General features: G+C 35.6%; 1 protein-coding gene and 1 non-coding gene across 5 annotated transcripts in view; both read left to right on the top strand.

The window, feature by feature from the left end:
* LRCH2 (leucine rich repeats and calponin homology domain containing 2) overlaps positions 1 to 24849 on the top strand; it is a 103509-nt gene that overhangs the window by 71906 nt on the left and 6754 nt on the right. For 3 of the 4 annotated variants that reach the window (XR_005985590.1, XM_041740198.1, XM_041740196.1), the window contains 6 exons: positions 4392 to 4436; positions 6519 to 6569; positions 9593 to 9650; positions 10421 to 10533; positions 10715 to 10852; positions 11045 to 11122. Coding sequence is in view for 3 of the 4 variants with exons in the window: in XM_041740198.1 (XP_041596132.1) it covers positions 4392 to 4436; positions 6519 to 6569; positions 9593 to 9650; positions 10421 to 10533; positions 10715 to 10852; positions 11045 to 11122 (483 nt within the window). In the remaining variant the exon portion in view is untranslated. The remainder of the gene's footprint in view (positions 1 to 4391; positions 4437 to 6518; positions 6570 to 9592; positions 9651 to 10420; positions 10534 to 10714; positions 10853 to 11044; positions 11123 to 24849) is intronic. The other variant, XM_041740197.1, reaches the window with a different exon arrangement.
* On the top strand, positions 6908 to 7036 carry LOC121483721. Its single transcript, XR_005985830.1, has one exon. It is a non-coding gene; the product is annotated as a small nucleolar RNA SNORA35 (small nucleolar RNA).

Here is a 24849-nt window from a genome sequence, read left to right as displayed (position 1 = left end):
AGACTGATTTTGGATAGTAATGTTTTTCAGGTAAGCCCCAGAAACTAAGTAAAAAATGTTTCAGTATATTGGCCAGATTATGTGAGCAAGATGATAAATTGGGTCAGATTATACGAGTCAGTAAATCATTGTAGGAGAGTTACACTAACTCTTCTAGACTTCCAGACCACTTCTGTGTAGATTACTACTCTACTAAATAAAATTTAATGTCCTCGTTGCCAAAATAAAGTCACTGCATCTTTCAAAGTAAAGGTATTTCAGGAAATACGTTACTTTATTAAAAATCTTTTATAGAAAGGCAAGTGTATTTTACATTTTACGGAAATGTGTTAATGCTTTTAATAAGATTTACAACAAAATATGAACATCTAATTTTTTGATAAATTATGTTTAATATAAATTAGCTTTAATTTCTTCTAAGAATAATAACATCATGGATTTCTAAATGGATTAGATGATTGATTTCTAAACAAAAAAGTTTAAAAGCATTAGATTAAATACTCTATTAGTCTTAAGAATTATTTGCTTTATTGAAATGCCCTGTATATTTGTCTTCAAATCTATCTTAATTACTGCTGTGATAAAACATTATAATGACCCTTAAAATACATACCTGATTTCATAAATACAGCATTTTTTCATTTAGAGGCTAATGCCCAGAAAAATATTTTTATATATTTTATCTGATCATGGTTAATTTTATACTGGAATAGGGAAGCCAACTGGGTTTGTGAAATAACCTGATTTGTGTTGTTAGGAGTCAGAATTTGTACACAAGTTACTGTCTCTCCTGTGAAATTAACATAAGATACAGAAGTGATCTGACCTTTTTGTTTCTCTGGTTTGTAAACAGGTCTTTATTATTTGAATTCCGATATAATAAATTTCAGTTATTCAGACTAATGCTAATTGAGGACAGTGGACAGCTGAGTTGATTGAATAAAAGTTGAGCTTATGGAATATCTTCAGATCTATGTATATATTAGGTTTTGAGTGTTAGGACTTTTAAATCTGTGTGGTAATACAAACAAAGTAGTACCTTTCTGAGTTTTCAAATGTGATAAATATTTTAAATTAGAAGTGTAGTTGAGTAACAATAACACAAATCTCATGATCTATGTTCTTAACCTCATTTATGCTCTGTTTCTTTCCTTTATCAGTTATTCACTTACTCTTCTACATCCTTTCCATCTCTTTACTTTCCATCTGATACATGCTCTCAGACCTCTACAATTATTCCCGAGTCCCCTTGCAGCTGTTGCCTTGTCTCTTTTTCTTTAGGCCAAATTTATATTTTTACATCCTAGTTTCTGATTACTCCTTAACCCACCACAGTCTGGCTTCCACATCCATTTCTCCATTGACATAGCCCCTTAACCTAGAGCTTAACATGTACCTAAGAATTTGACAGTGATGGCCACATCTCTTTTCTTGAAACTCCTTTCTTGGTTTCTAAATAATTTTTCTTTCTTGGTTCTTCTGGGTTTTTTTGGATGTTCTTGTCTAACTTCTGACTTTTCTTCTGCTTGCTCTTAGGGGCTCATTCTCTTTTCATTACCCTAAAAACTCCCTCTGAAGCTTTTATGACTCCAGATGTCTCATATTCTGGTGGGTCTAAATTTACATCGTAGTTTTGTTTTCTGGTTTCCAGACCTGTGTTTCTAATTGTCTGGATGCTTTACATGTATTTCAAGGTCAATCTGTCTCTGCCTCCTACCCTTCTCCCCCATGGAACTTGCTCCTCCTCCCTATTCTTTATTCACGTTAATAGCAGCAGTGTCTGTCCAGTTGTCTCAGCTCTACACCTCAGTCCTCTTTGATCTTTCCCTCTCTCATTCCTCCAATCATCACTAAGATATTAATTATATGCCCTCTTTCTCTAATTTGCCACCTCTTCTGCATCTTCACTGCCCTTGCTTTTGTTGGAACCCTCATTCTTGTCTAGGCAATTGTAATAACTTCTTAATTTGTTCCCTTTCTGTAGCTTCACAGTCCATTGAGAAAACCCTGGCTTAAATTTGTTTCTTTCCTGTCTATTATCAATAACACAAAATTTAGACTTTTAAAAAACTTCAGATGCCATGATCCCCTAATCTCTAAGGTTTATTACCTGCCACAATTCACTCTCCTCACTAGCCATACTGCTACTTTTTTTTTAAAGGCTTATTTATTTATTATTTTTTTAGAGAGAAAGTGTGGCGGGAGGGAGGGTGGGAGAGGGAGGGAGAAATCTCAAGCCTACTCCCAGCTGAGCTTGGAGCCCAACAGGGTTCTCGATCTCACAACTTCGAGATCACGACCCGAGCCAAAACCAAGAGTTTGATGCTTAACTGACTGTGCCACGCAGGCGCTCTGCCATCTGGCTATTCTTTGTTTTCTGCATAGGCTGAGCTTTTTTTTTTTTTTTTATTAGTTTGTGCTTTCCTTCTTCTGAGAATGCCCACTAGCCCTTTTTATTCCTGGCAAACTTCTACTAATCATTCAGGATTTAGAGATAGTGGTTAAGAGCCTTGGCTTCTAGAATATATGTGCTGCTGAAGTGAGCACAAGCCTTGGCTTCTAGAATCAAACCACGTTGGTTCCAGTTTTTAACTTAGATATTGACTGTGTGATTTTGACAAATTACCTAACCTTGCTGAGCTTAATTTTTTCTATCCCCAAATGACTCTAATAGTATCTTTTTTACAAGATTATAACTGCTGAATTACTTAATAATGTAAAATGGCTATGAGAATAGCACTTGCCCCAAGGTATACATTTAATAAATACTAGCTTATTATTCACTCAAATGTCATTCTTTTGTTTGGTTTTTTGTTTTTGTACCAATCATCTTTTATCTGGTATTAATTCTCAATTAAAATATGAAAGGATTCAGCAAATATCAGGGATTTTTGCTCTACAAAAATCTACCCTACAAAGGTCATGGCCAGGAATATAGACTGTGCCCTCTTCAGTGGTACTTGTGAGCTGTTCATGTTTGAGTTCCTTGTATGAAAGGCAGTGGTTGAAAAGCATGTAATATTCCAGCAACATTGAAACCCCGATGATGTTCCCTTTCTTCACATTGACATGCTTGTAATACTGGTAGTAACTTCTTTGAAACACTCCAACCAGTATCTTTAGAGGCGAGATCCTGCAACAGTATTCAGTTTGGCAACTCCTCTGTTTTGACATCCATGAGTTTCTTTTCCTTTACTTGGATGACTGATGGCCATCTCCAGGTCCTGGGGTCTGCTGTGCAAATGTCATTCTTTTGTTGAAGTAGAATAGAACCAAGACAATGTATTGTCAGCAAACATCATGCTTAGGGTAGTTGTCATAAATCACTGGAGAGACAATGGAGGAATTTAGGTCTGGTGTTTGTAATCCCTAATATACTGCTTGCCTTCCAATCTGCGGTTGAGCTATCAGATAGATCTAGTTTTCCAAGAGTTATGGAATATAAAGCTGCATAAGCTTTATAAGCTTATAAGAAAGGGGGCCATTAAATAGAACTTTGAATGCCAGGCAAGGAAAGTTGAACATAATTTGAAAGTAGGTTTTTCAGTAGGGGAATCATGAGATGCAAATAGTGTTTTGAATGTTTTAACCTACCATTAATTTGCAGGATTATTTGTGGTGGGGAGGAGTTAGAAATAAGAACTTTGGTGGTTGTCATTCTGTATTTCTGTAATTCCTGATTGTAAAAAAAAGCTTTTTGGCATAGTAGCATTTTTTATTTTAAGCATATGATCTTGGTGCCTCAGTATAAAATGCAGATAATAATATTTACTTTAGCGTTGTTAGGACAATCAAATGGGTTGATATGTGTAACATACTTTTGTCAGTGCCTGGTACATAGTAATCACTAATATAAGTATTAGCTATTATCACTATTACTGTTATTGTATGGTCAATATATATACCTAACGTAATGGTTTTTCTTACCTGAAATCAGTTTCTTAACAATAGATAGCATTTTTGAATGGGGCGATTACCATCTAGGTGGGAGGTAATGGGGTCCTAGGATAAATTGGTAGTTTTAAGAATTCAAAAGAAGCAAGTCAGAGAGATTACAAAAAGAATTGACAATGATGTTTTGAATATAGTGGATTAAGAAAACTGAAGAGTTTAAGACAACCTTCAGATAGGAAACCTGAGTTGAATGGGAAGTGGATCGGCTCAGGAAGGAAATGTTGCTAGATATATAGAACGATGCCTTGCACATGAAAGCCCTGTATGTATTAGCTATTAATAAGTGGTAGGATTGTTTAAACTGGTTATATAATTAATGTTAGTATCAGATAATTTAATAAAAGTGCCAAAATATGAATAAACCTCACATATAATTTACTGGTAGAGAATTCATATGTTCAAAGAAAAATAAAGTGTATGTTTTAAATATTTTTCAGTATAAATCATCAAGGAAGAGTTCAAGTGGCAATGAAAACGATGAGGTGAGAAAAGAGGGTGATAGTAGCAATTATTTAAAATGTTTACTTTTCATATGTAGTTGGTTCATCAGAGTAAAATGTAATACCTCTGTCAGTTTCTTGGTTAGTGATTTAATGCATGTTTTTTTTCTAATAATAAAAACTGAGTATCATCATGCAGTTATTAATTTAGTTGTATAGTTTCCATATATCCTTTATTTTGAACAGAATTTCTGATAGTTCAGTTTTAGAATTCTATTAACATTTGTCTTTTACATTTTCTCATCTTCTGTCTTACTAAATCAACTTCGTAGTCAGTTGAGATTCTTTTGACATTTATTAATCTTTTTCTGTAAATTCTGTGTACTGTTTTAACATTTTTAAAAATTAGATTGCTACAGTTTGTGCATTATTATAAATTTTTCTACCTTACCATTTAAAATTATGCAGCAGCCTAGCAGTTTTGAAATGACACTGTGTCATCACCATAAATACTTAAGCTTTGTGTATTTTTGATTGGAGGGATTGGTAGTTAATTTGATATTGAGTATTTGGCAGGGCTTCTGAAAACTTTAATTTTAGGAAATGGAATCACACAGAAAATGTTCGCTGAACCCTGAGCTAGAGGTTCAGCTTGGCTATTGTCTCTGTCCCTTTGTGTTTTATATCCACTATGATCTTGCCTGCTTTAATATCTAATATTACCAAAGAGCTAACTTTTCTTTTTGATACTGAAGTATTTTGAATACATTTTCCACCTGTATTTCTGCTATTTCTGCCCTTAGCATTTTTTGCCTGTACCACCACAATAGCATCCTTGCTCTTTTCCCTTTCTCCAGTCCATTGTCCTCTCTGCAAGCCACAATGAATACTCCGAAGAACACAAAAACGGGATGAGGTCATCCCCTTGCTTAGAAACCTTCACTATGTCCTGTCACTTAGAAGATAAATTCTTGATCCTTCCTGATCAGGCCCCTTCTTAGCACATCAGCCTCAGCTCATGATCTGTTCTGTTTTTTTTTCTTGCTTTTCAGTACTCTCCAGCAATATGGACTGCTCAAAGGTTTTCTGCATCATCGTTTCATTTTTGCTTCTGTGCCTTTGTCCTTGTCCTCTCATCTTGGAATGTTGTTCCCTTCCTTCTCTTTCTGGTAAACACACTACTCAGTTTTTCACTTTTTCAGGAAATTTGCCCTTTCACTCCTACCATTTCTCCAGGTGCCCCTTACCTGTGCCTCATCATATACCATGCATACATAGCTCTAACACTGTACTGAGAAGGTTGTATTATCTGTACAAATGAATCTGTGTTCCCCCTAGACTGAGAGATCCTTGAGTGGATGATATTTTACTCAATTTGAATACTCCACTGTTGTCTAGCACAGTGTCGACATATAGTAAGCAATCATCTTTTATTGAATGTTGGATGAATGTCCTATGTGGCATGCATATTCAAGGTTAAATGTGAAGATTTTTGTATTTGGTTGGTAGTAGTCATTCAAAAAACATGGATCGTTTAATATTATTTTATGCAGTTAAGTTCTCTAATTATTTCTAAGCCTATATTAGATACACATAATTTCCCAGGTAAAATGTTCTTACTTGGAGGGATGGAATTTTTGCATGCTTCCATGTATCTCTCTCAATGGGATTGTACCATCCCATTGGCATTTCCCATCAGGAATTAATCCTAACATGTGAATCTCTCCTAAGAAATATGGAAAGAAAAAAAAAAGAAATATGGAAAGATTTTTTTCATTTGTGTTCTTTAAAGGAAATAGATTTATAGGAATATTTGATGTGAATAGATAGTGCTTCTAATACCTTAAAGTGCTTATGAATCAATCACCTGGGGACCTTACTGAAGTATAGAGTCTGGTTTAGCAGGTGTAGGGTTGGCCTGAGATTCTGCATTTCTCACCAACTCCAAAGGGTGCTGAAGCTGTTGGTTCACAGACCACACTTTGAGTGGCAAGGTGGTTGATAGTATTTTCCAGATTCTTCCTTTAGCAGTTGATCAAAACAGTTTTTGGTTTTTCTTTTATATGTCTAAATCATCATTTGTATTTTAATTTCATCTTTCATCTTTTTATTTTTTTATTTTAGCAAGACAGTGATAATGCTAGTATGTCACCACAATCTCCAGTATCATCTGAGGTACAAGTTCTGTTTTTATGTGTTTACATAGGTTTCTTCCTTGTCTCTTCTCTCTAGCTTCATCTTTCTTTTTCTTTTAAACAATATAATTTATTCACCCATGTTAAAAAATCCACAGTAGGTTAATTTGTACAAATCTAGCCTATAAAAAATTCTAAGAACACCATCTTTTGTACAAATATTCATAATAATAATATCACCTGAATTACTTAGTGGAAAATTCCTATAGAGCATAGAGAAGACTTCACTTTATAAAATTCTTTTGTTTTATAATTCATCTATATTTTGAAATAAATGATAAGAACGACTTTGCAATTTTAAATTTGAAAGAAGTACTTCAGCATTGTGCAATGGCCTTTGGTTTTTCTCATAGCCAATTAGGTCTGAAAGCAATGCAAGAGAAACTTCCTTTTTCCACGAGAAACTTCCCTGTGGTGGGTTGTTCCTATCGACAGAAGGGTACACATTTACTGGCATCTTAGACCTAAGGGAGAACATGGGGAGAAGGGGTGGGTGAAAGTTCGCATTTGTGAGATCTCACCCAAATACTCTGGTGATTGATTCTTCTAATTTAGTTAGATGGATTACTTTACAACAAGAGATAAATTTTAAAAATTCGAAACAGCATCTTTTCTATTTTATATTACCTTCTTTAGTGTTCTAAAAGTGTGTTGGCATTAGTAATAAATAATTCTGTATTCATTTGGTGAATTCAGAACTTTGTCTAAATGTTTGGATCATCCATATTCACCATATAACTTTAGTTAATTACATAGATAGGTATTTCATTTTATATAGGCAGTGTTAATTTTTTTAAAAGCCAGGATCATTTGTTTATTGTTTTGGATGAGTTGCATTATGAAAGTTTTAAATGGATTTGGATATTAGCTTTATAAACATGTTCCTAAATTATTTATATGAGAAGTAAAATTGTTTGCATTCTTTTAGAAAGCAATATAAATTAAGATATCCTAAAATTAGTCTTTGTTGCATGCTCTTGTTAATCCTTTCTTTTACTTTCAGTTATAATAAATGTAAGCATATAAGTGACTAGTTCCCTGGTTGCCTTATGATTTTATGATCTGTGCTCATGGGGAGAGTATTAGTGCCAGTTTTCTCAAATAATACATTTTGCTTACATTTGGATAAGTGAAGTTTTGGGGAATTCATGACGCTTTAACCAATATAATGAAGACAAACTGTGAGCTTGTGGATGGATAGGGTGATGAACAAGTGTTTTGGTGGCTCAGCTAACATTCAACTGGAACTGCATATAACATGTTAATCAGCAGAAGATTTAGAGAATCAACGAAATTCTGATTACTTCCATCTCGTCTGTGAAAGAAAATGGTAAAAATCAATTAGTAAAAAAAAAAAAAGGTAAAAGAATCAATTAGTATAGGGACACCTCGATGGCTCAGTGGTGAAGCGTTTACCTTCAGCTCGCGGTGTGATCTCAGTGTCCCCGGATAGAGTTCTGCATTGGGCTCCCTATGGGGAGCCTGCTTCTCCCTTTGCCTATGTCTCTGCCTCTCTCTGTGTCTCTTATGAATAAATAAGTAAAATCTTAAAAAAAAAAACAGTATAGTAGTATACTATTTTTTAAATTTAAATTTAATTAAAAAATTTTTTTCAGTAGGCTCCATGCACAACATGGGGCTTGAACTCACAACCCTGACTGAGATCAAGAGTCTCATGCTCCACTGACTAAGCCAGTCAGGCACCCCTAGTATAGTACTATACTGTTTTTTAATTTAAAAAAAATTTAAAAATATTTTATTTGTTTACTTGAGAGAAAGAGAGAGATGACAAGTAGAAGGGAAGGGCAGAAGGAGAAGCAGACTCCCTGCTCTGCAGGGAGCCCTATGCAGGACTTGGTCCCAGGACCTGGGGTCATGACCTGAACTGAAGGCAGATGCTTAACTGACTGAGCCACTCTTTTTTTTTGAAGTAGTCTGTATGCCCAGCATGGAACCCAACACGAGGCCTGAACTCAAAACCGTGAGATCAAGACCTGACCTTAAATCAAGAGACACTTAACTAACTGAGCCACCCTATTCCTAGTACTATACTATTAACAAAGTGCTTGTCTATACACTTGAACCTAAAGTAGTCCCCTGAGCTAGGTATTATCCTCATGATTTTGTAGCTAAAGAGATTGGTAACCTTTACCAAGCTAAAGAGATTGGAACATTTCCCAATCAGTAAATCTCAATCATTTATTGACTCCAGTCAGTGAATGGTAGACAAGTGACTGAAGCCAGCTGCTTCACAGCTATTGCAAATGTTAAATAAGGTACTGCTGAAATTATGAAAGGGATCTTTTCGCCTTTGGCAAGCCCAATTTCCAAAGTGCTTTTAGTTATCTCAGTTACTTCACAACAAACATCCCATTTTAAGTATGAAGAAATAGTCACAGAAATTAAATGTTTTGCTCAAGAGTTAGCCTAAGCTTTCTAACTCCAAGCTCAGATTTTTAAAATATACCATTTCTTTCAGCAGCACACCACTGTGTGAAAGCACTTCGAAACAATGTATATTCAAATAGAAGAGATGATAATTTATAATTTATTAGTATCAGCTATCATCCTCTATTAGTGTGAATATGCAGATTTGTCTCAGATTATCTACTAAATGTCAAGTCATTAGTAGATACTGAGTAAATATTGCTAACCATTTATTTTTCATTGAAGCTTATTTAATTTTTGTGGAGGCTTTAATCTGCTTCTTCATTCAAAAAATAATACCTATTTATTTTATGTAATTCAGTAATTTTTATTTTTCCTTACACTAGGAGAGGGAAGTATTTGCAAGCTTATGTAGTCAGATCAATTAGCAAATATTTGTAGACTTTTTAAAAGTGAAATGTATCAATTTGAATTGAAATACAGTTTGCCTTTCTGTATTCCACCAATCATGGAAACAAATAAATACATCTAAAGTTGGAATGTATATAAATAACTGTCTTGACTATTTTGAAAGAAAAGTGGTTTTATTTCTTTTCTTTTCTTTTTTTTTTTTAGGAATATGATAGAACTGATGGTTTTTCACATGGTCCTTTTGGCTTGAAGCCTAGATCAGGTAAGTGCATATTCTGCAAGTAAATTTTTTTGGTTATATATGAAACTAGCGTTTTCCAGCTTAAGTGGGGATTGATTCCGTAGTTTTAAGTACACATAGATTCTTTCCCCTCTCTTAAAAGTAATTTTCTCTTAACCTTATTTGTCTTTCCAATTCCCGTTCCCCATTTCTTTCTTCCTCTTTACCTTCAAGCTCCTGAAACCTCAGCTTTTTGCCTTAGATATACTGCAGTCTTATTTCCACTCTACTGTGACTGCTATTAGAATGACCACTCTGCCAGCAGACCAAACACTGTTTGAAATTGTAGCACTCCATTATATTGTGGTTTTAAAAAGGGATCTTTTCGCATTTGGCAAGCCCAAAAGAAAATGGATCCATGTTACTTGGCAAGGTATTGAATTATAGTTTTTATTCCTGAATAACTGTATTGACCTTCAAGAATAATTTCCTTTTTCTTTAAATATAATAAAGGCAGATTTATGTTCAATAATAATTTTTAACCTGGATCATAAGTTTTTAATAACTAGTATGTTTAAATAAGAACATGTGTAGGTGGTAGAAATCGTTACACTTGTCTTCCCTGTTGCTTTCAATTGTGCAGATAAGTAGATTTCAATTATAATCTATGAAAAAATATTTAGAATGTATTAATAAGTAATAGTGTTTTATGTAGTTTTGTACTGATTCTTCATTATCATGCCTCTTTTCCCACCACTGGTTGAGTCTTCCTATTAGCCTTGTGATAAGCTAGGAACTTTCTCTTTTTATAGCTTTTAGCCGCTCATCTCGTCAGGAATATGGGGCAGCAGATCCTGGATTTACAATGAGAAGAAAGATGGAACATCTACGGGAAGAACGAGAACAAATACGACAACTTCGGAATGTAAGTGAGCTTGACCTTACAGATCTGCTTTGTGAAATGGGTTTAACTTGGAAAATTAGCAAAGTATCTGCATTTTATTTCCAAAGCTTTTTAAAAGTTTGAATTATATAATGATTAGTAATATAAATATGTAGCATATCTATTTATAGGATATCTGTGATTTATATCCATTTCTTTATAGAATCTTGAATCCAGGTTAAAAGTAATTTTGCCTGATGACATTGGAGCTGCGCTGATGGATGGAGTTGTTCTTTGCCATTTAGCCAATCACATAAGGCCACGCTCTGTAGCTAGTATTCATGTGCCATCACCAGCAGTGGTAAGTTTTGTCTACAATTTGTTAGTTTTCTTTTCTTTCTTTTTTTTTTTTTTAATTTGTTAGTTTTCTAAAGGGAGGTAGAGCTTCTTGGAACTGTCTTTAAATAATATACCTCAATAAATTTAATTTTTAGTATTGATAAATTTCTGTATAAATATGCCTGAAAAATGCCTTTTCCCCCTTACTTTACAGCCTAAACTGAGCATGGCAAAATGTCGAAGAAATGTAGAAAATTTTCTTGATGCCTGTAAAAAGTTGGGTGTATCACAGGTAACTGTTATTTTTCTAACAAAATGATCATTTAAATATTAATTTATTATGTGCATACTGGGGTTCCTCTTCATAATCAGAATGAATAATGCTTTCTGAACATGAAAATCAATACCTTCCCTTAGTACCTTTTACTGAGTTCTAGCTTTAGTCATAGCAGTTGTCTAATGAATGTTTGCAAGCTGCTTTTAAAGTGATTTATAAAATAGGTACATATATGGAAAAATTCCATAATCATACTGAATAAACTGTATTCATTCATTCATTCCATATCACTGAATAAACATGACCTAATGGCTATATTAAAACCTTATCATGATGCAGTTGCTACTTTCATTTTTTCCTGCTGAAATACATTTGGACTCCTTTGTAAATTCATGGGTAGACTCAGATTGAAGATTTGCATTCAGTGTTAATTATATTTTAAACTTTATTTAAAATGTCAAATTGGAAATCTTAGGAACATATTATGGTAATATCTCAAGAGACAAACTTTGTCTAAAACTTGTAGGAATTGGCTTATGTTTCACATAATAATTACAGTACTGGAAAACTAACAAAGCAACATTATAAATGTGTAAGAATACGAATAATTAAAATATTGCTTTTTTAAGAAAACATAATAGGCCTAACATCAAGATGATTGACTATTGAGAGGTTGTAGTGTTGTTAGGAGATCACAATATAGTTGTGCTTTTTTCCTCTTTTATTTTTAAAAATTTATTTTTATTGAGATATAATTAACACGTAACGTGTAAGTTTGGTGTACAGTGTGTTGATTTGATACTTTTATTATAGAATTGTGCTTGATTAGCTCTTTTTACCTGTGTCATCATAATCTGATCTACAGATTCCACTTTGACCTCTTTCCTCAAGTGAATAAATACAATATATAGAGAGAGAATCAGTTGAATTATAGTGTAATTTATAAACTACACGCTATTTTTTTCTAACTACATCTCTATACTTGACATGGTGTTTTAAAATTTTAACTCTTAAACATTTTTATATTAGTTTTTTCTTTTTTTGTCCTCTTAATCTCTTACTGAGAAAACAAAAATTAGGAAGGTTTGTTTTCTAGTTGTGATTGTATTATATACATTTTTCTCACTGAAAATGTTCTTGCATATATAAATAGGTCATTACTTTTTATTGCTGAGTAGTATTTCATTGTATGAATATATCACAATTTGTGGTCTATTGACCTCTTGACCATTTTTAAGAGTTTTTGGGGGGGCATTTTCAATAAACATTCATTGAATGAATGCACATTTTACAAATGAGGAAACTGAGGCACAAAGAAAGTAGGGAATTTGTCCAAGGTCACATCTTTAATAAACGGTGCAGCCAAGCTGTGAACTCCTGTGGTCTAACTTCAGAACATTTCCTCTAACTTGGATATTCTCTATTTCTGTTTGTTTACATGGAAAAAAAAAGGCATTGTAGCATACTCCAGACCTTCTTTGTACAGTAGGCATGGAGGATTAATGAGGAAGGTCTTCCGAAAACTATCCTACTTAGTATACTCTAATCTCTCCTTAGCTTGTTTTAGAGAAGGATTAGTGCCCCACCATGCTTATCATGAAAGGAACTATGGAAGGACCAGTTATCGACTCCCATTTTCAAAACTCTCCAGCTGCTGCCAGTGGTGGAAGAGTTTAATTGTTAGTTTCAGTTTGTTTTTTCCCTGACTTAGAAATGGTAAATAGGGTCAATTTTTTCATTTTAAGATTTTTTTGTATTTAATAGTTTTTTGAGGTATAATTGACATTCAGTAAAGTCCATATAGATAAGGTGTTTTTTGACATGCATACACTATGAAATCATCACCATAGTCAAGATAATCTGCATGTTCTTTACCGTCAAAACTTTCCTTGTGTCCCTTGGCAATCTTTTCTTCCCAAGATAACCATTAATCTGCTTTCTGTTAATATAGTTTAGTTTGTATTTTCTATCTAGAGTTGTATATAAATGGAATGATAGAATATGTATGATTATTTTCTGCCTTTTTACACTCAGTATAATTTTTTTTTAAGATTTATTTATTTATTCATTCAGAGAGAGAGAGAGAGAGAGAGAGGCAGAGACACAGGCAGGAGAAGCAGGCTCCATGCAGGGAGCCTGATGTGGGACTCGATCCTCGGTCTCCAGGATCACACCCTGGGCTGCAGGTGGCGCTAAACCGCTGCGCCACCGGGGCTGCCCAGTATAAATTATTTTAAAGACTCACTGAAAATGTTCTTGCATATATAAATAGGTCATTACTTTTTATTGCTGAGTAGTATTTCATTGTATGAATATACCACAATTTGTGGTCTATTGAACTCTTATTGGCCATTTGGATTATTTCCAGTTTTAGGGATCACTTAAACAAATAAGACAACTATGAACATTTATATAAAAGTCTTCAGATATATACATTCTTTAATTTGGAGTAGATATCCAGGAGAGGAGTGACTGGAACATATGGTAGGTGTGTACTTAACATTATAAGAAAGTACAAAACTTTCCCAAAGTGATTGTACCATTTCATATCCTATCAGCAGTGTATGAGAGTTCTAATTTCTCTACATTCTCAACAACATTTAATATAGTCAGTGCTTTTAAAAAAAAATTTTGCCATTCTAATAGGTATGTACTGGTTTGTCAGTGTGGTTTTAATTTGCATTTCCCTGAAGACTAATGATGTATATTGTCTTTTCAAGGGCTTATTTGCTATTTGTATGACTTCTTTATGAAATGTTCTAATAATTTGTCTATTTTTTAATTGGGTTGTTTTCTTGTCAGTGAGTTTGAGATTTCTTTACAAAGAATGGATACAAAGTCCTTTATCAGATGTGTGAATTATGAATATTGTAGCATAAGTCTTTGGCTTGTTTTTTCATTCTCATTAGAGTACTCAACAACACAAGTTTTATATTTTTTGAAGTAAAATTTATCATTTTTAAAGATTGTGCTTTTGGTGTCAAACCAAAGAAATTCTTGCATGACTCAAGGTCACAAAATTTTTTTTCTAAGATTTTATTTATTAATTCATGAGAGACACACAGAGGCAGAGACAGAGACAGAGGGAGAAGCAGGCTCCCCACAGGAAGCCTGATGCTGGATTTGATTCCAGGCCCCCAGGATCGCCACCTGGGCCAAAGTCAGACACTCAACCACTGAGCCATCCAGATGCCCCTCAGGTGTAGGATTTAATGATTCATCACTTATATACAACACCCAATGCTTATTACAACATGTGCCTTCCTTAATACCCATCTGCCTACCCACCTCCTCTCCAGCAACCCTCGGTATGTTCTTTATAATTAAGAGTCTGTTTTATGTTTTGCCTCTCTTTTTCCCCCTATGTTCATCTGTTAACATTTCTTAAATTCCATATATGAATGAAATTACATGGTATTTATCTTTCTCTAACTGACTTATTTTGTTTACCATAATTCTCCCTAGCTCCATCCATGTCCTTGCAAATGGCAAGATTTCATTCTTTTTTATGGGTAATATTCCTTTGTGTATATATAACACTTCTTTATCCATTCATTAGTGGATGGACATTTGGGTTCTTTCCATAATTTGTCTATAGTTGATAATGCTGCTATAAACATTGCATGTATACCTTCAAATCAGTATTTTTGTATCCTTTGGAGTAAATACCTGTAGTTCAGTTGCTGGTTTGCAGGATAGTACTATTTTTAACTTTTTGAGGAATCTCCATAGTGTTTTCCAGAGTAGCTGCACCAGTTTACATTCCCACTAACAGTGTAAGAGGATTCCCCTTTCTCTGTGTCCTCACCAACATCTCTTGTCTCCTGTGCTATTAATCTTAGCCATTCTGACAGGTGTGAGCTGTTATCTTATTGTACTTTTGATTTGTGTTTCTCTGATGATGAGTGATGTTGAGCATCTTTTCATGTGTCTGTTAGCCATCTCGATGTCTTCTTTGGAGAAATGCCTCTTCATGTCTGTTGCCCATTTTTTAACTGAATTCCTTGTTTTTTTTTATGTTGAGTTCTATAAGTTTTTTTTTTTTTTTTAGATTTTATTTATGAGAGACATAGAGAGAGGTAGAGACACAGACAGAGGGAGAAGCAGGCCCCTCACAGGGAGCCTGATGTGGGATTCAATCCCCGAATGGGGATTACACCCTGAGTGAAGGCAGACACCCAACTGCTGAACCACCCAGGTATCCCGAGTTCTATAAGTTCTTTTATAGATTTTGTATACTAGCCCTTTATCAGATATGCCATTTGTAAATATCTTCTCCCATTCTGAAGGTTGCCTTTTAGTTTTGTTGATTGTTTCCTTCACTGTGCAGAAGCTTTTTATATTGATGAAGTCCCAATAGTTTACTTTTGTTTTTGTTTTCCCTTGCTTCAGGACACATACCTGGTAAGAAGTTGCTACAGCCAATGCCAGAGAGGTTACTGCCAGTGTTCTCCTCTAGGATTTTGATGGTTTCCCGTCTCACATTTAGGTCTTTATTACATTTTGAATTTCTTTTTGTGTAAGGTGTAAAAAAGTCCCATTTCATTCTTTTTATGCATGTTGCAGTCCAGTTTTCACAATACCATTTGTTGAAGAGACTATTTTCCATTGGATATTTTTTCCTGCTTTGTCAAAGATTACTTGACCATATAATTGTGGGTCCATTTTCCCATTTCTTTTTTTTTTTAAGATTTTATTTATTCATGAGAGACAGAGAGAGAGGCAGAGACACAGGCACAGGGAGAAACAGGGTCCATGCAAGGAGCCCGATGCGGGACCCAATCCCAGAGCTCTGGGATCCCCCTCTGAGCCGAAGGCAGATGCTCAACCACTGAGCCACTCAGGTGTCCCAATTTCTGCATTTTCTATTTTGTTCCATTGATTTATGTGTCTGTTTTTGTGCCAGTACTATACTGTTTTGATCACTATAGGTTTGTAATATAACTTCAAGTCTGGAATTGTGATGCTTCCAGCTTTACTTTTCCTTTATAAGATTGCTTTGGCTATTTGGGGTCTTTTCTGATTCAGTACAAATTTTTGGATTATTTGTTCTAGCTCTGAAAATTACTGGTGGTATTTTGATAGGGATTGCATTCAATGTGTAGATCACTTTGGGTAGGATAGACATCTTAACAGTATTTGTTCTTCCAATCCATGGGCATGGAATGTTTTCCCATTTCTTTGTGTTGTCTTCAATTTCTTTCATCAGTGTTTCATAGTTTTCAGAGTACAGATCTTTACCTCTTCGGTTAGATTTATTCCTAGGTATCTTATGGTTCTTGGTGCATTTGTAAATGGGATTGATTCCTTGCTTTCTCTTTCTGTTGCTTCATTAATGGTATATAGAATTGCAGCAGATTTTTGTACATTGGTTTTATATCCTGCAACTTTACTGAATTAATGTATCAAATCTAGCAATTTTTTGGTAGATTCCATCGGGTTTTCTATATATACTATCATGTCATCTGCACATTGTGAAAGTTTAACTTCTGCCGTGATGATTTGGATGCCTTTTATTTCTTTTTGCTGTCTGATTGCTGAGGCTAGGACTCCTAGTATTTTTTTAAAAAATTTTTTTTTTATTGTTTATTTATGATAGTCATACAGAGAGAGAGAGGCAGAGACAAGGCAGAGACATAGGCAGAGGGAGAAGCAGGCTCCATGCACCAGGAGCCTGACGTGGGGTTCGATCCCGGGTCTCCAAGATCACGCCCTGGGCCAAAGGCAGGCGCCAAACCGCTGCGCCACCCAGGGATCCCCTAGGATTCCTAGTATTAACAGTGATGAGAGTGGACAGACATCCTTGTCTTTTTTCTTACTGTAGAGGAAAAGTTCTCAGTTCTTCCCCATTGAGGATGATATTCAATGTGGGTTTTCAGTAGATGGCCTTTATGATGTTTACAGATGTTCATTCTATCCCTCTTTGTTGAGGGTTTTTCATGAAAGGATGTGATACTTTGTCAAGTGTTTTTTCTGCATCTAGTGACAGGGTAATATGGTTCTTTTTTTTTAAGATTTTATTTATTTATTCATGAGAGACACACAGAGAATGAGGTAGAGACACAGGCAGAGGGAGAAGCAGGCTCCATGCAGGGAGCCCGACATGGAACTTGATCCCGGGACTCCAGGATCACGCTCTGGTCCGAAGGCAGGCGCTAAACTGCTGAGCCACCAAGGGATCCCCGGGTAATATGGTTCTTATCCTTTCTTTTATTTATGTGGTGCATCACATCGATTGATTTGCTACTATTGAACCACTCTTGGAACCCAGGAATAAATCCCACTTGATCATGGTGAATGATTCTTTTAATGTACTGTTGGATTTGATTTGCTAGTATTTTGGTGAGGATTTCTCATCAGAGATATTGGCCTGGAGTTCCCCCTTTTCTGTGAGGTCTTAATCTAGTTTTGGAATCAAGGTAATGCTGGCTTTGTAGAATGATTTTGAAAGTTTTCCTTCCATTTCTATTTTTTTTTGAATAGTTTGAAAAGAATAGGTATTAAGTCTTTAAATGTTTGTTAGAATTCACCTGTGGAGCTATCTGGCCCTGGATTTTTGTTTGTTGGGAGATTTTTGGTCATTGATTCAATTTCTTTGCTGGTCATGGTTCAAGTTTTCTATTCTGTTTCAGTTTTGGCAGTTTATATGTTCTAAGAATATATCACTTCTTCCAAATTACTTGTTTTGTTGGTATATAATTTTTGATAATATTATCTTATAATTTTCTTTCCGTGGTGTTGTGATTTCTTCTCTCTTATTCATGATCTTACTTATTTGGGTCTTTTTTCTTTTTGATAAGTCTGGCTAAGGAATGAACCAGCTCCTGGTTGCACTCATCTCTTCTATTTATTGTTTTTTTTTAGTTTCTGTATCATTTATTTCTGCCTTAATCTTTGATATTTCCCATCTGTTTCCTTTAGGCTTCATTTATTGCTCTTTTTCTAGCTCCTTTAGGTGGAGCCTTAGATTGCATATTTGAGATTTTTCTTTCTTCTTAAAAAGGCCTATATTGCTATATACTTCCCTCTTATGACCACTTTTGCTGCATCCTAAGGGTATTGGACCATTCTATTTGCATTTTCATTTGTTTCCATGTGTTTTATTAATTTCTTTTTAAATTTTCTGGTTGACCCATTCATTGAAGAATGAGGTAGGTTTTTCTTTACCCTCCATGTATTTGTGCTCTCTCCAAATTTTTTCTTGTGGTTCACTTCAAGTTTCAAAGTGTTGTGGTCTAAAAGTATGCATGGTATGATGTTAATCTTTTTGTACTTCGTGAGGCCTGATTTGTGACCTAATATGTGATCTGTTCTGGAGAATGTCCCATGTGCACTCGATCTGTTATGCCCATCTGTTCCAGTGTGTAATTCAAAGGCAGTTTCCTTGTTGAGTTTCTTTTTAGATTATGTGTCCATTGCTGTAAGTGGGGTGTTAAAGTCCCCTACTATTATTATATTATTTATTAATGAGTTCCTTAATCAGTTTACATATTTAGGTGCTCCCAAGTTGAAGACATAGATATTTACAGTTGCTAGATCTTGTTGGATAGATCCCTTTATTATGACATAGTGCCCTTCTTCATCTCTTATTACAGTCTTTGGTTTGGAATCTAGTTATTTTGATATAAGTATTGCTACTCTGGCTTTCTTTTGGCATCCGTTTCCATGGTCAGTATTTCTCCATCCCCTCACTTTCAATCTGTTGGTGTCTTTAGGTCTAAAATGAGTCTTTTGTAAGTAGGATACAGATGGGTGTTGTTTTTTATCCATTCTGACACCCTCTGTCTTTTGATTGAAGCATTTAGTCCATTTACATTCAGAGTAATTATTGATAGATATGAATTTAGTGTCATTTTATTACTTATTTTTTCATTGTTTCTGGAGATTGTTCTTTTTTTTTGAGATTGTTCTTTTCTTGTTGCTTTTTGTCTTTCTTTCCCACTCAGAGAACCCCCTTTAATATTTCTTGAAGGGCTGGTTTGGTGGTCACAAACTCCTATTTTTTGTTTTTCTAGGAAACTCTTTGTATCTCCTTCTATTCTAATTGATAGCCTTGTTGGATAGAGTATTCTTTGCTCCAGCTATTTCCCATTCAGCACTTTGAATATATCATGCCACCTTTCTCTGGCTGCCAAATTTCTATGGATGGATCTGTTGCTAACTTTATTAGTCTTCCCTTATAAGTTAGAGACTTCTTTTGTCTTCCTGCTTTTAGGATTTTTTTCTTTATCTCTGTATTTTTGCAAATTTAACTGTGATATGAGAAGATGTTGGCTTGCTTTTGTTGATATTTTTAAAAGCATTTATTTATTTATTTGAGCAGAGAGGTGGAGTAGAGGGGGAGGTAGTCGGAGAGGGAGAGAACTTCCAGCAGACTCTGTGCTGAGCATTGCACCCAGCGTGGTGCTCAATCTCCTGACCCTGAGATCATGACCTGAGCCAAAACCAACAGTTGGACACTTAACTGACTGAGCCACCTGGGCACCCCTGCTTTTGTTGATTTTGATAGGAGTTCTCTGTGCCTCCTGGGACTGTTATCTTCTCTAGCTTAGGGACATTTTCAGCTATAATTTTCTAATAAACTTTGTACCCCTTTTTCTCTGTCTTCTTCTTCTGGGACTCTCTGATATGAATGTTATTACATTTTATGGAGTCACTGAGTTTCCCTCATATACTTTCATGATCCAAGATCTTTCTTACCTTATTTTCATTGGCTTCATTATTTTTCACTGTCATGTATCACTTGTTTGTTCTTCTGCTTCTTCCATCCTTGTGGTCATTACACCAGTTGGTTTTGAATCTATTATTTCAGTTTTCATTTTGGCCTGACTGGTTTTAAGCTCTTTCATCTCCATGGTAAGGGCCTCCCTGATACCTTCTTTGCTATTCTCAAGCCCAGCTAGTATTCTTATGATTATCACTTTATATTCTGGATCAGGCATATTACTTAATATCTATTTCAATTCGATCCCTGGCTCTGACGTTTTCTTGTTCATTCTTTTAGGATGAATTCTTCCATCTTGGCATTTTGTCTAGATCTTTTGTCTTTTTTTCTGTGTTAGGAAAGCCTGTTATCCTTTCTGCTTCTTGAGATTAATAGCTTTATGAAGAAGAGTTCATATAATGTACAGGGCCTGGTTCTTCAGGAAGTGTCTCTGGTGTATGCTGCATGCACTCTGCTGCTGTGTTATGGCCGCTCTGTCAGATCAGACCTCTGCAGTTTCTTCTCCTGTGTAGTGTTCTGGTCCACTTGGTAAGAGACCTGATGCTATTTCCACTAAAGCTAAAGCTTTGTACAAGTTGATGGTCAGTATATATAGTGCATGTGGGGGTTTGTGCTGGTTTTCTTGCTGAGAACCTTCTGCTCTGGTTCTCAGGCACAGTTGTCCTAGAAAAGCAGTACCAGAAGTGCACGTGGCAACAGGGCTTGGTGTCAGCAGTTTAGGCAGCCATTGTTGGCATTGTGGTGTTTATTGAAGTTAGTTTATGCTGAGGGGTAGGGGCAGGAAATGGTACTAGTCAGCTCCGTTTTCCCCAGAGAAGGGAGTTCTTGATTGCTGCTGTCAGAGAAGCTCTCCCAGAAGAGTATAGTTTCTCCTCCTGTGTCCTAGGTATTTTTCAGATTGCTTTTTTCACATTGTGTCTAGGTTGCTTGTCCTCCTGGCGCAGCAGTGTACTTTGGACTCCATCCCAGACACGTCAGCTGATTTTTAAACCTCCAAACTGTAGGAACCGGGCGTGGAGGGGACCTGTGCTGGTCGTCTGGGGGAAGGTCTCGCCAGGCTGGGATTGATGCAGGTTTGACCCAGAAGGGCACTCGCACCAGAGTGCAGGTGTGTGGGGTTTGAAGCAAGATGCACTAAAGAGCCAGTGTCCTGGTTAGTTGCCCTTATCAAGGTGTCTTAGCACCTAGGCTGAGAGAGGGTCAAGGGAGGGAAATGATGCTTGTCTGCCCCTTTGTCCCTGGAGGGGCAATGGCAGTTGTCTCAGATATACTCCAAGAAGAGGAACCACAGATTATAAAGTCTGCCCCCAGGTTAGTTGCTTGTGTTCTCTACCGTAGCACTGTAGTGCCACCAAGGCTTTATATCAGCCATGCCACAGACCTCTAGAACTCCAGTATTTGAGCCCCACTGATTGCAAAATGTCCTGAAAATCAGCCCCTCTCCTTTTCCCTGTCAGTGGCTTTGGGGAAGTGTTTTCTTTGTGTGATCCCCTGTGCATTCCACTCTCTCTCTCACCTCTCTCTGTGACCAGGGTTCCCTCCATTCTGTAGCACTCAAGATCCTTTTCTCCCCCAAACCACATATCCACACCTTCAACCTTCCATGATGTGGTCTCCTCTCTCCCTTTGGTTGTGCAGTTTGTTCTGTCAGTCCTCAGATCTATTTCTTGGATATTCAGAATGATTTGATATTTATCTCGCTGTGTTTTAGCAGTGAGGCAAGCCTAAGGTCCTCCTCATACTCTGCCATCTTTGCTCCTCCCCTAGAATATTTTTATTACCCCAGAAACCTCTTACCCATTAGTAGTCTCCCTTCCCATTCCCCCTGCTGTTTTGTTTTTATGGATTTGCTTATTCTAGACGTTGCATATAAGTTAAGTCATACAGTATGGGATCTTTTGTGTCTGCTTTTTTCATTTTGTGTAATGTTTTCAAGGTTCATCCATGTTGTAGCATAAAGTAGCACTTCAATTCTATTTATGTCTGAATATTTTATTGTATGTATATACCTCATTTTATTTATAATTCATAAGTTGATGGACATTTGGGGTGTTTTCACTCATTGTTTAGTATCAAAAATGCTGCTATGAACACTCATGAATACATTTTTTTTGAACACTTGTTTCAGCTTTCTTTGTTACATACCTAGGAATGGAATTGCTAAGTGGTTATATGGTCACTCTATGTTTATCTTTGAGGAACTGCCAAATTATTTGACAATTTACATTTCCACCAGCAGTGGTTGAGGATTCTAATTTGTCCACATTCTCATCAACAATAATTCTTGTTGGGACGCCTGGGTGGCACAGCAATTGAGCATCTGCCTTCGGCTCAGGGCATGATCCCAGGCCCAGGGATTGAGTCTCACATCAGGCTCTCCCTGGAGGGAGCCCACTTCTCCCTCCGCCTGTCTGCCCTTCTCTCTGTGCCTCTCGTGAATAAATAAAATCTTTTTTAAAACCCGTAATTATTGTTTTCCTTTTTTGATTCTAGCCAACCTAGTGGTATGACGTGGTAGGTATCTCATTGTGGTTTTAATTAGCATTTCCCTAATGGCTAATGATGTTGGACATATTTTCATGTGCTTATTGACTATTTATATATATTCTTTGGAGAAATGTCTTTTCAAATCCTGTGTCCATTTGTTAATTGAATTATTCACTTTTTTATTATTGAATTATAAGTGTTTTTAATATAATCCAGATAGAAGTACTTTATGAGATACATGATTTGCAAATGTTAGCTGTTGTGTTTTTTAGTGATGAACTATATCAGCTTGAGAAAATTTCTCTCTATTCCTAGTTGCTAAGTGTTCTTATCAGCAGTGGATGCTGAATTTTGTCAAATGATTTTTCTACAACTACTACATATTTTTTCTTTTACAATATTGTGATTTACCTTGGTTGATTTTCAGATATTAACTCAAACTTGGATTCATGGGATAAACCTTGGTCATCATAGATTTTGTTGTTTTTATATTGTTGAAATCAGTCTGCTAAACTTTTGTTTAGACTTTTTGCATCTATGTTCATGGGGATACTGGTCTTTAGTTTTATTTTAACATCTTTGCCTGGCTTTTAGTGTCAAGGTAACCTTGACCTCATGGAAAAGGTTAAGAATTATTCCCTGCTCTTCACTTAACTCGATTTTGTGTAGAATTAATATTATTTCCTTTTAAAATATTTAGTCAAATTCTTTAATGAATCCATTTGGGCCAGGAGTTTTAATTGTGGGAAGGTTTTTTTTCTTTTATTCTTTTTAAAGATTTTATTTATTTATTCATGAGAGACACAGAGAGAGTCAGAGACATAGGCAGAAGGAGGGAGCCTGATGTGGAACTTGATCCCAGGATCCCAGGATCACAACCTAAGCTAAAGGCAGACACTCAACCGCTGAGCCACCTAGGTGCCCCTGTGGAGAGGTTAATTTTAACTACAATTTTAATTTCTTTAATAGATATAGGTCTATTCCGGTTTTCTATTTCTTCTTACATGAACTTTGGTGTACTATTTTTCAAAGAATTTGTCTATTTCACATAGTTTGTCGAAATTATTCCTATAAAGTTTAAATGTCCCATTCTTACCACCCTAGTATTTGTAGACTCTCTAGTGATGTTATTTCTCCTATTCCTAATATTGGTAATTTGTATATTTTCTCTTTTTTTTCCTGATTAACCTAGCTAGAGGTTTATGAATTTTTAGTAATTTTCTCAATGAACTAATGCTTCATTTCACTGGTATTTTTTCTGTTTTTTTCTTGTTTTTATTTTATTGTTTTCCTCTTTCAACTATATTTGTTCTTTCTTTCTGCTTCCCATTGGTTTAATTTTTCTTTTTTTGGTTTCTAAGGTGGAAGCTGAGGTCATTGATTTGAAACCCTTTTTTTTTTCTAACATTTTAGTGGTTATATGAATAAATAAAACAGTAGGAGGGCAACAAATGTTGTGAAAATACAGATAAGATAGTTTTTTGAGAATGCTTCTGATTAATGGGATATTATCAGTAATATTTGGTGAATGGTTTATCAGAATCATGAAGAAAAAAAGATTATTGAAGGATGCCTGGGTGGCTCAGTGGTTGAGCGTCTGCCTTTGGTCCAGGGTGTGATCCTGGAGTCCGGGATCGAGTCCCATGTCGGGTTTCCTGCATGGAGCCTGCTTCTCTCTCTGCCTATGTCTCTGCCTCTCTCTCTCTATGTCTCTCATGAATAAATAAATAAAATCTTTAAAAAAAGGATTATTGATTCTCAGGTTTATGTTGAAAGAGATTGAATAGTGTATTACCGACTGAGGTATAGAATATAAAAGGAAAAGTTAATATAGTGATGGAGTAATTCTGTTTTGGATATATTGATTTTGGTATTTTTGTTAGACATCCATTTGGTTATATCACATTCTTTTTTGTATTCATAGCAGAGTAAAGAGATCACGGCAGGAAATAAAGATTCAAAAGTTATCAGGATGAGAATATAGTTGTTAGTGTTTGGGAATAGGAGCCCAGTCTTGCCAAACCTTCCCATATTTCTAGAAACAGTGGATTTAAAAATACATATATAATCTTTGGGACACCTGGGCGGTTCAGTCAAACATCTGATTCTTAATTTCAGCTCAGGTCATGATCTCAGGGTCATGAAATCTAGTCCTGCATGGGGCTCCCCACTCAGCGGGAGAATCTGCTTGGGATTCTTTCTCTGCCTTTCCCTCTGCTTCCCCCTCACCCCCTACTCTCTCTTTCAAATAAATAAAATCTTAAGAAAAAATGTAATGTTTCTAGATTTGTAAAATACTGTGCTAACCAAGTATAATACAGTTAAAAAACAGGACCTATAGGTGGCCTGTTTGCTATTCACTTTATCCATTAGTAGCTTATTTTCCTAAGATGAATGGGTGTCCCAACTGAAGCAGTGGATTGCATCACTTCTTCAGAAATAGCTACCAAATTTATTTGATGATATGCACATGTATGCAAACTTTCATGTTTTGATAAAGCTTTGAGAATACCAAAGAGAATATACAGTA

This window comes from Vulpes lagopus, chromosome X, assembly GCF_018345385.1.
Source record: "Vulpes lagopus strain Blue_001 chromosome X, ASM1834538v1, whole genome shotgun sequence".
In the NCBI taxonomy this organism is placed as follows: domain Eukaryota; kingdom Metazoa; phylum Chordata; class Mammalia; order Carnivora; family Canidae; genus Vulpes; species Vulpes lagopus.
Note: the sequence above shows the minus strand (reverse complement) of the source record. Positions and strands in the feature narration are given on the sequence as shown.